Raw genomic sequence first — 12,612 nt, forward strand, 5'->3', positions numbered from 1 at the left:
GTTGCCTTTGTGATCTACTGGTCAATCATGATCAACCTTTTGGGCACCCCTGTTCTAAGCTATCATACCACAGGGCAGTCAGAGACACCTGCCTGGAAACTTCTATAGCTGAACGAATAAGTAAAAGCCCTGCTCTCCTCTTCCAGAGGTGATAAGTTCAAATCCCAACCAGCTCCCCAGCACATATTTTAATTGTGGCATTCTACCTTGTAGGTGCACTCTGATGATCTTACAATGAGGTCACCATTGTGCATCTGCAAACCTCTATTTGCAATGAAGTAGAAGCCATGCTAAGGTCTGTATCTGTTTTTTTCTGTTTTTAAGCTTTTGCAAATGAAGTTATGTATGCAATCTATATATTTTTGTCATGTGCTTTCTTTGCTTTCAAGAATGAGCTGATTGGAGCACTGTTTAGTCAGAGAAAAAGGGTAGCTTTTTAGCAAGAAAACTAAAGCTACGTTTTTCATTTGCTGTGCTTCAGTTAATGGATCTTTTCATCTAATTAGCAAATAACATTGCTGTTTGTCCACAAAAATAGGTTTTGCATCAATATATCTGTTTTGATGTGCCCTGTTTATGTGGTGCCTTATTAATGTATTTTGAGCTTAATAAAGCAAAAATAAAACCCCAGAGAGCTATATATAGCAGATTGCATTAAGGACATCCAAACTGTGCCTAAGTTCCGGAAGAACATTCAAAGAGTGCCTAAGTTCCGTCCATAGAACTCAGGTCTATCTGAAGCCTAAACTGTGCTCAAAAATAGACTTCCTTACAATGCCTATAAGACCCAGTTTTACAATAGCTATGCAGCTTGCTAGCTCACTCTGTAGCACACTGGTTAAACTATACCCTTCTATCCTAATGTTGCTGGTTCGAATCCCAGTCACTTTGTCTGATGGAAGAGAAATAAACAGATCCAACTCCTAGTATTACAATTATAATGAAAAACATTAAGGTCATTGTTTGGATGTCTAAATCTCGCCTAAATCCTGATTCTCTAAAGGACGCCTAAAAAGTTAGATGCCTAAACAGTGCTGAACTCTGCTGAGCGTGGTTCTACAAAGAACGCCTAACTTAGGCACCTAAACAGCACCTAACTTTAGACGCATTTTGCAGAATCAGGGCCCCTATATCTGACCCATAGTAGGGGCTCTATTAGAACTGATGATTTACAGTTATTTTTCTTTTCTTTTGTGGTTTCTCTGTAGGTGAACACCAGCAGCCTCATTTTCCTGGATTAACGAGGGGTCTAGTTGCTGTCCTCTTATATTGGGATGGGAAAAGATGTATCGCTAATTCACTGCGGACCCTCATCCAGTCTCGACGAGGGAAAACATGGACATTGGAACTCAGGTAAGGTTTTTTTTTTTGTTTGGATTGTAATAGGCAGAATTCAGCACAACATGATCTAGCAGTACTTGAACATTTTTCAGACAATATGGGACAGAGTTGGGGATGTTTTCTCTAATCCATATTAAAATCTGAACTTAATGCCTATTTTAAAGGGTGTTTAATCTTTTCTCCAAGGACAAGCAATACAGCCTATTACAGTTGGTGGGTAACATAATGCATTTGAGCCCTGGCATGAATACTGCCCAGGGTTTTAATTTTTTTAGAAGCATTTGGCAGTGCTGACTGTGCATACACATGTACCTTCCAACCTGCCTCAGGTATGCAGGACCAAGCATTTTTTTTTTTAGTTCTCTCTCCTCTTGAAAGGTCACTTTTGGTCAACCACAAAAACTCAGAGACGTGAAGAAAGAAACAGGTTTTATTCAGCATATGCAGAATAGACCTCTGAGCACCAATCTGGCAGCTTCAGAAGTGCCGAGAAACAAGATGTTCAGTGACTTTTAAACATTTCCTGTCTAAGCCAGGTGAATGCTAACTAATAATAATAATAACAACTTTATTTTTGTATACCGCCATACCCAGGGAGTTCTAGGCGGTTCACATCAATTAATCAAATTTACAAGCAACGAAGTCGTTGAGGTAAGCATGAAAGGAATGTACAAGTTATTGGAGTTAGCAGGTTGGGAATGAACAATAAGAAGGAGTAAGAGGAGAGTTCAGATCATTGGTGGAAAGGGTGAGAGAAGTGGAAGATGGGGGATTAGGGATTCTGTCCGTGGAATAAATGAGTTTTGAGTAGTTTTCTGAAGTCAAGGTAGGTGGGGGCCTCGAGCACAATTTGGGCTAGCCATGGGTTCTGTTTGGCCGCCTAGAAGGCGAAGGTTTTGTCAAAGAACCTTTTGAGGTGACATAGTTTTAGGGAGGGGAAGGCGACTAGATGGATTCTGCGGGAGTTCTTATTGTTGCAATTCAGGTTGAAGTGTGGGTTGAGGTAGCTCGGAGATAAACCAAATACAGTTTTGTAGCAGAAGCACGTAAACTTGAATAGGATTCTAGATTCAAATGGTAGCCAATGTAGTTTGTGGTAGAAAGGGGTGATGTGTTCCCATTTGTTCAAGCCAAATATAAGGCGGACGGCGGTGTTCTGGACCAGTTTCAGTGTCCTGATGGTTTTCTTCGTGGAGCCCAAGTAAATAATATTGCAGTAGTCTAGGATGCTGAGAATGGAGGATTGTACTAACAGGCGGAATGAGGTGTTGTTGAAGTATTTTTTTATGGTGCGGAGTTTCCAGAGCACCGAGATGCTTTTCCTGACTGTAATATCAGTATGTTTTTCTAGGGATAGATGTTTGTCTAGGGCAGTGTTTTTCAACCGCTGTTCCGCGGCACACTAGTGTGCCGCGAGATGTTGCCTGGTGTGCCGTACGGTCAGGGCCGCCATCAGGGCAGTACCACCAGTCCTGCATTCAGGGGCCCGGAGCTGACAGGGGGCCCGGGCTCCCCCAGGGTCCTAGGCCACAGTCTAGGGAGAGGGGCGGTCCGCCCCACGTGGACAGGAGAGAGCTGGACGTGGGACCCGCAGAGTTCAATACATCTCGAGCTGCGAGGCTCGTCTTCTGTTCCTGCCTGCCCTGCAGCTAACATATAGCCGATCGCAAGCGCTCCCCGATGTCAGCGCTGACGTCGGAGGGAGGGCTTAAGCAAAGCCTGCCCTCCGATGTCAGCGCTGACGTCGGAGAATACTTCCGTTCGGCTATTTGTGCGCGGCAGGGCAGGCAGGAAGCAGAAGACAAGCCTCGCGGCTTGAGCTTCGTTTTGCTGAGAAAGTTGCAAAGATGGGCTGGGAGGCAAACACGGAACACAAAAGGAGGGAGGGAGTGCGTTTTGGACACAAGGCATGAACTTGGGAGAGAGGAAGGGAGGGAAAGAGATGCTGAGGTGGGGGAGGGAATGGGTTTTTGGACACAGAAGGCATGGACTTGGGAGAGAGGAAGGGAGGGAAAGAGATGCTGAGGTGGGGGAGGGAATGCATTTTTGGACACAGAAGAAATGGACTTGGGAGAGAGGAAGGGAGAGAAAGAGATGCTGAGGTGGGGGAGGGAATGAGTGTTTGGACACAGAAGGCATGGACTTTGGAGAGAGGAAGGGAGGGAAAGAGATGGTTGTGTACACGGGGAATAGAAGAAAGGAGAATTTTTGGTCATAGGGAGGGAGTGAGGTACAGATAGTGGCATACCAGGGTGGGGGGGTGGTCTGCCCCACCCCGGGTTTACGTCCCAAGGGGGTGCACAGCTGGCCACCCTCCAGTGTTGTCCCTAGGCCGGCAAACTGCGGCTCTTTAGCCACTTGAGTGCCACCGCCGCCATCGGGAACAGGCCGGCGCCAAGTTCTCCCTGCTTTTCCCTGTGGGGCCGGCCAACTCTCGCCACTCGCGTCAATTCTGACGTCGGAGAGGACGTTCTGGGCCAGCCAATCGCTGCCTGGCTGGCCTAGAACGTCCTCTCCGACGTTAGAATTGACGACGGGTGGCGAGAGTTGGTCGGCCCCGCGGGGAAGAGAAGCAGGGAGAACTTGGCGCCGGCCTGTTCCCGATGGCGGCGGTGGCACTCAAGTGAATTACTTTATATATAGTCAATATAGGCACAGAGTTAAATTTTTTAACATTTTCTAATGGTGGTGTGCCTCGTGATTTTTTTCATGAAACAAGTGTGCCTTTGCCCAAAAAAGGTTGAAAAACACTGGTCTAGGGTGACTCCCAATACTTTTAAGGTTTGTTCGAGGGGGAAAACTGTTCCTTTCACTTGAATTGTGGTGTCTTTGATTTTGACGTTGGGGGTGGCTAGAAAGAATTTGGTTTTGTCAGGGTTTAATTTTAATCTGTAGGATAGCATCCAGAGTTCTATCTGAGTAAGTGAGCTTGAAAGAGAGGTGAGCAACTCTGGTGTGAAACTGGTTAGTGGGATGACTATTGTAATGTCATCTGCGTAGATGAAGAATTTGAGCTTGAGGCTTTGCAGGAGGTTTCCTAGGAAGGCGAGGTAGATGTTAAACAGGGTGGAGGAGAGGGGGGAGCCCTGCGGAACACTGCAGGAGTTGATCCAGCTATATGAGAAAGAGTAGTTCTTGAATACCCTGTATGATCTATTTCTTAGGAACCCGTGGAACCAATTGAGGACCTGGCCAGAGATACCGATGTAGGCAAGGCAGTCTAGGAGGATGGAGTGTTCGACAAAGTCAAATGCACTGCTCAGGTCAAGTTGTAAGATTAGGGCACTAGTGCCCTGGCTAAAGAGTGAGTGCAGGTGGTCGAGTAGAGAGGCTGTAATGGTTTTGGTGCTGTGGTCCGAGTGGAAGCCTGATTGGTTATCATTTAAGATATTGAATTTTTCTAGATATGTGGTAAGTTTGGCATTTACCACCGCTTCTGCTATTTTGGTGAACAGTGGGATGCTCACGATAGGTCTGTAGTTAGACGGGGCGTTGAGTGGTTCTTTTGTGTTTTTTATAATAGGAGTTATCATAATATGGCCTTGTTCTGCCGGGAAATTTCCTGTGGATAGTAAAAAGTTTACCCATGCCAACATATTGGCTTTGAAGTGAGTCGGTGCAGTTTTCATGATGTTTGGGGGGCAGGAGTCCAGTCTGCAGAAGGAGTTGGTATATTTATTGTAATATTTGCTGAAGGTTTGCCAGTCGATGGTTGTGAAGTGGTTCTAGCCTAGGTTCGTTCTGGACCCAGGGTCAGGTTTAGATGTGTCGGTGTCTGTGAGAATAGGAAAGTACCCGTGGGGATTGGCCGAGGCTGTTATCGATGATCTTAGTTTTTGTATTTTGGAGTTAAAGAAATCTGCTAGGGTGTTGGCGGATAATGTGGGTTCTTCATGGTTGTCAATGAGTGTCTCAAGGTTGTAGAAGTCGTTGACCAGTTTAAAAAGGTTTCTACTGTTAGTAGAGACGTTTCCAATTTTGTGGGCATAGAAGTTTTTTCGTTTTTCCTTGGTGAGGTTTTAGTAGATTTTGAGTTTTAGTCTCTAGGCAACTCTGTGCTCCTGAGTACCGGATTTAATCCATAGTCTTTCTGATTTTCTTAGGTCCCTTTTTATTAGTAGCAGCTCTGAGTCAAACCAGCCCTCTAGGTTTGTAGTTCTGATTCTGTGGGATTTTAAGGGGGCTATTTCATCTAGGATGTTAGTGCTGTCTTTAATCCAGGAGGTCATAAGTTGATCCGTTTCTTCGTTTTGTTTTGTGATAGTCTCATAATGGGACCAGAATTCTACAGGGTCAATCTTACCTCTAGTAGAGTGAATTTTATTGATTCTTGTTTTGTTGTTTTTGGAAGAGTGTTGTTGGCAGTCAATGGAGAAATTACAGAGTCTATGATCGGACCATAGGGAGTCTGTCCAGTTATCATGTTTCCAATAGAATTTGGGGTGGGTTGGCGTATTGGTGGAGAATGTCACCAGGTCTAGCTGATGGCCTCTTTGGTGGGTTTTGACTGGAGGGGGTTTGAAGTAACCGAGTTTGGAGATAAGTAACCAAAATTCAGATGTTTCTGGTTGGTCTGTTTGTTCTAGGTGAATGTTGATATCCCCACATAATAGGTTGTAAGGGCTTGCTAATGAGTTAGTCAGTAGGAATTCAGCAAAGTCCTCTTTGGCTAGGTTCCATTTTTTTGGTGGGACATAGAATAAAGTGATAGTAAGGGAGGAGGCTAGGGACTTTGACGTTAGTGAGATAGATAATATTTCTAAGTTAGGGGAGGATTTGGAGCTCAGTACAGTGCAATTTAGGTGGTCTCTAAATATTATTGCTAATCCTCCTCCCCTTCCCCAGGTTCTGGCAAGGGATAGAATCTTGAAACCTGGGGGAAGGCAGTCTTTGATAATTACCGTATTTTCGCGGATATAACGCGCACCATTGTAAAACGCGCACAGGGGTATAGCGCGCAGAAATCACGATGATATGTACAAAAACTTTTCTATACCGCGCTCAGGCATATAACGCGCATGCTGCCCGACTCTCCTTTCGCCCGCCCTGACTTTCCGTGCGCTGTCCCGACTCTCCGTTCACCCCCCCTGACTTCCGTGCACTGTCCTCCCTTGAAGTCCTGTCCCCCCTTGAAGGTCTGTCCCCATCCTGAAAGCCTGATGCCCCCCCAACGTCCGATACATCCCCCCCCCCCGGCAGGACCACTCGCACCCTCACCCCGAAGGACCGCCGACTCCCCAACAATATCGGGCCAGGAGGGAGCCCAAACCCTCCTGGCCACGGCGACCCCCTAACCCCCCCCCGCACTACATTACGGGCAGGAGGGATCCCAGGCCCTCCTGCCCTCGACGCAACCCCCCCCCCCCCAACGACCGCCCCCCCCCCAAGAACCTCCGCCCGTCCCCCAGCCGACCCGCGACCCCCCTGGCCGACCCCCACGACACCCCCACCCGCCTTCCCCGTACCTTTGTGTAGTTGGGCCAGAAGGGAGCCCAAACCCTCCTGGCCACGGCGACCCCCTAACCCCACCCCGCACTACATTACGGGCAGGAGGGATCCCAGGCCCTCCTGCCCTCGACGCAAACCCCCTTCCCCCCCCAGCCGACCCGCGACCCCCCTGGCCGACCCCCACGACCCCCCCACCCCCCTTCCCCATACCTTTGGAAGTTGGCCGGACAGACGGGAGCCAAACCCGCCTGGCCGGCAGGCAGCCAACGAAGGAATGAGGCCGGATTGGCCCATCCGTCCTAAAGCTCCGCCTACTGGTGGGGCCTAAGGCGCGTGGGCCAATCAGAATAGGCCCTGGAGCCTTAGGTCCCACCTGGGGGCGCGGCCTGAGACACATGGTCGGGTTTGGCCCATGTGCCTCAGGCCGCGCCCCCAGGTGGGACCTAAGGCTCCAGGGCCTATTCTGATTGGCCCACGCGCCTTAGGCCCCACCAGTAGGCGGAGTTTTAGGACGGATGGGCCAATCCGGCCTCATTCCTTCGTTGGCTGCCTGCCGGACAGGCGGGTTTGGCTCCCGTCTGTCCGGCCAACTTCCAAAGGTACGGGGAAGGGGGGTGGGGGGGTCGTGGGGGTCGGCCAGGGGGGTCGCGGGTCGGCTGGGGGGGAGGGGGGTTTGCGTCGAGGGCAGGAGGGCCTGGGATCCCTCCTGCCCGTAATGTAGTGCGGGGTGGGGTTAGGGGGTCGCCGTGGCCAGGAGGGTTTGGGCTCCCTTCTGGCCCAACTACACAAAGGTACGGGGAAGGGGGTGGGGGGGTCGTGGGGGTCGGCCAGGGGGGTCGCGGGTCGGCTGGGGGGGAGGGGGGTTTGCGTCGAGGGCAGGAGGGCCTGGGATCCCTCCTGCCCGTAATGTAGTGCGGGGTGGGGTTAGGGGGTCGCCGTGGCCAGGAGGGTTTGGGCTCCCTTCTGGCCCAACTACACAAAGGTACGGGGAAGGGGGGTGGGGGGGTCGTGGGGGTCGGCCAGGGGGGTCGCGGGTCGGCTGGGGGGGAGGGGGGGTTGCGTCGAGGGCAGGAGGGCCTGGGATCCCTCCTGCCCGTAATGTAGTGCGGGGTGGGGTTAGGGGGTCGCCATGGCCAGGAGGGTTTGGGCTCCCTTCTGGCCCAACTACACAAAGGTACGGGGAAGGCGGGTGGGGGTGTCGTGGGGGTCGGCCAGGGGGGTCGCGGGTCGGCTGGGGGATGGGCGGAGGTTCTTGGGGGGGGGGCGGTCGTTGGAGGGAGGGGGGTTTGCGTCGAGGGCAGGAGGGCCTGGGATCCCTCCTGCCCGTAATGTAGTGCGGGGTGGGGTTAGGGGGTCGCCGTGGCCAGGAGGGTTTGGGCTCCCTCCTGGCCCGATATTGTTGGGGAGTCGGCGGTCCTTCGGGGTGAGGGTGCGAGTGGTCCTGCCGGGGGGGGGGGATGTATCGGACGTCGGGGAGTCGGCCGGGCAGGAGGGCTTGGGCTCCCTCTTGCTCCGATCGTGGATGCGGGTGCGGGTGGGAGCGCGTGCGAGCGGTCGTTCGGGGTGGGGGTGCGAGCGGTCCTGCTGGGGGGGTGAATCGGGCGTCGGGCGGGGTGGGAACTATGTTTAAAAACTTTTGTATACCGCGCTCAGGCATATAACGCGCGAGGGGTATGCGCGGTACGTAAAATCACGTATAACGCGCGCGTTATATCCGCGAAAATACGGTATATCATTGTCTGATAGCAACCAGGTTTCTGTAAGTAGAACAAGGTCTGGGTTAGATTCATTCAGCCAATCTTTGATCAGTATGGATTTGTTCCTCATCGATCTTATGTTCAGGTAGTAGCCTTGTAGGTTCTGGTAGTTGGTGTGGTCAGTTGGAAAGTTGTGGGAGTAGGCTAGATTTTTTAGTGATCGTTGTTTATTAGTATGAGGCTTGGTAGATCTGTGGGGGGGAGGGGGAGGGTTTGGGGGTGGCCCTGTTGCTGTATGATCATATGGAGTATGGGGTCTGAATGTAGGGTGTTTGAGCTTTACCGTGCGGTATATGGTGTAGTGAACTGGGATAGGGGCCGAGTATAGAGAGTCGACTGTGCAGATTCTGATGCTGATTAGATAGAGTAAGAACAGAGATATGCATTGATGAAAGTTAGGCCGGGCCATGGTGCAGGCGAAGCGGGGCCTGTCTGGCTAAACAACACGCGGCTGGCTGTACAAAGATTATCAGGCTCTAAGGCTTCTCAGGCTACAGGATGTCTGGCTAATTATCAGTCACACAGTGATTTGCAAGGTTACAGGCTGCTAAAATGTTGCAAAGCTACAGATTGCTACAATGATTTTGCAGGGCTACAATAATTTTGCAAGGCTACAGATTGCTACAATGATTTTGCAGGGCTACAATAATTTTGCAAGGCTACAGATTGCTACAATGATTTTGCAAGGCTACAATGATTTTTCTAGGCTACAGATTGCTACAATGAGCTTGCTAGGCTATAGGCAGCTACAGCGTTGCAGGGCTGCAGACTGCTACAAAGATTTTTAAGGCTATTTGTTTGGCTATTTATCAGCTATTGCAATATTATGCAAGGCTACACAGAATTAATTATAGACTTTTTGAAATACTTATCCGACTAGTCCGTCATGTCTTGTATCGCAGTACAGGGTGTCCGGTTTGTAACAAGTCTGGACTGAGCGGTCTTGTCCTGCCGTGGAGGTCAGTTACTGTCGCTGCATAAGAGGATCAGTGAATTTGGTTTGATGGCTCCGGATTCAGGGCCCAAACGCTTCAGCGTAGATGCCTCATGCATACGTTTCGCAAAGGCGCGAGCTAAGGCGCACGCGTCTTTGTTGTGCGCCTTTGTCTGCACACCGAATGGCTGCACACCGTTGGTGGAGCTTGATTTAAAGCTGGTGGTCTCCTGCAGGCTCGGGAGGGGGGCGGAGCAGTACTCCCACGCTCCTCTCCGCTTGGGGCCGGAGGAAAAAGGTCTCGCGTCGGTGGTGGAGCTTGATTTAAACTTTTCATTTGCTACTTTTACTACAAATTCTTGATATACATTGGTCCTAAGCTCGCATTTACTATTGGTTCAGGGGGTAACCTTATAGTCCTATAGGGAGCAATTCTATTTTTCTAAGCCTTGCAGGCAGGAACCTGGGGGGGCCCAGGTGTAACCCCTAAAGCCGGCACCGTTCAGCCGGAAACCCCTGTCTCACTGAAGAGAAAATCTCAACAGGAGAAATAGCATTGCCAGCTCACTGAAGAGAAACCTCAACAGGAGAAACAGAATGGCAGTCTCACTGAAGAGAAACCTCAACAGGAGAAAATAAAGTTCCAGCCACAGCCAGAATTCAGGAGCTAGTTGAATAGCGACCTTTTCCTGCTGGAAGATAGAGAATACTGGATAAACAGGAGGAGTGCCAGCCAATAGGACCACCTGTTAATCAGTTTCTCTATCTCCGCCTGCTGGTAGATGTGGGCTATCCCATTGGTCTCTGGATTCATCTGCTGCGTCTAAGGGAAAGAAAATTAACAGGTAAGAACATAATTTTTCCTTTCTAAGCCTTGCAGTTTCATCATTTCATGTCCAGGAGGGCAAAGTACATATATGGTCATGTTTTTCAGCTTACACAGGATGCGGTTACTGCACATAGCTTGTAACTCAGGCAGAATGAAATGAGAGAAGTCTGATAAGTAAAACACAAAGCAGTCTTCAGGTTAAGGAGAAACTCAAGGTCATGTCAAAGTCCTTCACTCTGTGTTTGGTTTGGCAATCTTTCACTCCTTTTTGGTAGCCACCTCTTCTGTTACATCCTTTCCAGATTCAGTATGCTAGGTGTTCAATCCCTTCCTGCAATCCAGAAATTGCAGAAATCCAAACATTTTTCTGAGCTAGTGCTCCTCCTTTGTTAGAGCCCACTACTGTTCCAGTTTCTACTGTTTCAATTTCTACAAGCATTCCGTGCAGCAGTCTTCTGCTCTGCATCTTTTTCTTATGTTGTTTTCGCTTAAAGTTCATCTTTTTTTGGTGGCTTGAGTGCTGCGAGACCCCTTTGTGGTGGTTCTCTGTCGGAGGAAAGGGCACAGTCCCACAGAGGCCGGTCTGCTGCTTCACAGAGAAACTTTGATGGACCTGTGGAGCCAGCATGCTATGTGTCACCCTTCTTGGACTCTGGGTCAATTCCCATGGCAGTTAGCTTACCCTCTGACCTTGTCAAGGGGTTAAGCGCAGGCTGTATGCATCCTCAGTAAAAGCTTCTCTGGGTTTCAGGGTACAGGCTGCGTTTCCTGCCCCTGGTCATGTGGAGTGGTTTCGTAGGGGTGGAGGTTATAGTTGGAGTCCATCCGACTGGCAGTCCAAAGATCTTCAAGTTTGGTCATTTGAAGCAGTTTCTGAGACAAAAAAATATTTTCTTTCATTCAGCTGCAGTGTAACAGAGCTGACAGGCAGGCACTACACAGACTATAAGTACACCTCTATTATTTCTTATGGGAGCTTCAGGGGTAGTCTGTGGAATGCGGTAAAATCGATATTTTTTATTTTGGGATTTTCTTTTTTTGCTGTGAATTTGCTGGTGGTGGCCATCTTAAATTTTTTTTCTTCAAAGTTTTATTTCTGCCTCAAAACCCCTCAATTTTGTTAAAAATCATTTAGGTGGACGCCTCAATCCTTAATCTGTCACATGTGTGCATTGATTGTGCCATATTGTCTCTGGATCAGCGACTGTACTGCATGCTGCAGTGCACTGGAGGAGGGGGCGGGGAGCTTGGGCTTCACCTCCTCCATTGCTGGGGTGCCGGCCTGGGTCTGTGATTTAAAAAAAAAAAAGTCTCATCCAGAGGCCGTTCTGGAGTTTAGCGCCAAATGCTTGCATTCTGAGTCGGGGGACTACTTTGGTATGGGTGCCTCTGCAGGGTCCAGCAGTGGCCGTGGGGTGTGAATTTTCCCCGGACTTTATTTGGCTCCTCTGGAAAGTGTATGCTTTGGCCCCGGCAGTGGCCACAGGGTGTGAATTTTCCCCAGACTTTATCTGGCTCCTTTGGAAAGTGTATGCTTCGGACTGAGTTTGTTTGACGCAGCTGGTGGGTGTGTCAGTTTCTTCTAAGCCGGTTGCGCCAGTGGCAGAGATCCCTGTTCGAGAGCCCTCTCAACCGGCTATGATAGAGCTCGGTTGCTTTAGTTACCATACGGATTTTATGCTTCTGTCTCTTGATGCTGTTTCGAGGGCGAAATACTCACAAGGATTAAAAACTGGCTGGAGCATAGGAAACAGAGAGTGGGGGTAAATGGACAATACTCAGACAGGAAGAGCATCACCAGTGGGGTGCTGCAGGGCTCGGTGCTTGGACTTGTGTTATTCAACATCTTTATAAACGATCTGGACATTGGTACGACAAGTGAGGTGATTAAATTTGCTGACGATACAAAGTTATTCAGAGTAGTGAAAACACAGGGGGATCGCGAAGATCTGCAACGTGACATAATCAAGCTTGAGAAATGGGCATCGACATGGCAAATGAGGTTCAACATGGATAAGTGTAAAGTGATGCATGTCGGTAACAAAAATCTCATGCACGATTACAGGATGTCTGGGGCGGTACTTGGAGAGACCTCCCAGGAAAGAGACTTGGGAGTTCTGATCAACAAGTCGATGAAGCCGTCCGTGCAATGTGCAGCGGCAGCAAAAAAGGCAAACAGAATGCTAGGAATGATAAAGAAGGGGATCACAAACAGATCGGAGGAGGTTATCATGCCGCTGTACCGGGCCATGGTGTGCCATCACCTGGAGTACTGTGTCCAGCACTGGTCGCCATACATGAAG

At 49.6% G+C, this 12,612-nt stretch overlaps 1 protein-coding gene across 5 annotated transcripts in view; it reads left to right on the forward strand.

Annotated features, from left to right (window-relative positions):
- Positions 1 to 12,612, forward strand: part of NUP205 (nucleoporin 205) — a 1,504,202-nt gene that overhangs the window by 73,081 nt on the left and 1,418,509 nt on the right. For all 5 annotated transcript variants that reach the window (XR_004540594.1, XM_033957880.1, XM_033957883.1 and 2 more), the window contains exon 4: positions 1,209 to 1,353. Coding sequence is in view for 3 of the 5 variants with exons in the window: in XM_033957880.1 (XP_033813771.1) it covers positions 1,209 to 1,353 (145 nt within the window). In the remaining 2 variants the exon portion in view is untranslated. The remainder of the gene's footprint in view (positions 1 to 1,208; positions 1,354 to 12,612) is intronic.

Source organism: Geotrypetes seraphini, chromosome 9, assembly GCF_902459505.1.
Source record: "Geotrypetes seraphini chromosome 9, aGeoSer1.1, whole genome shotgun sequence".
Taxonomy (NCBI): Eukaryota; Metazoa; Chordata; class Amphibia; order Gymnophiona; family Dermophiidae; genus Geotrypetes; species Geotrypetes seraphini.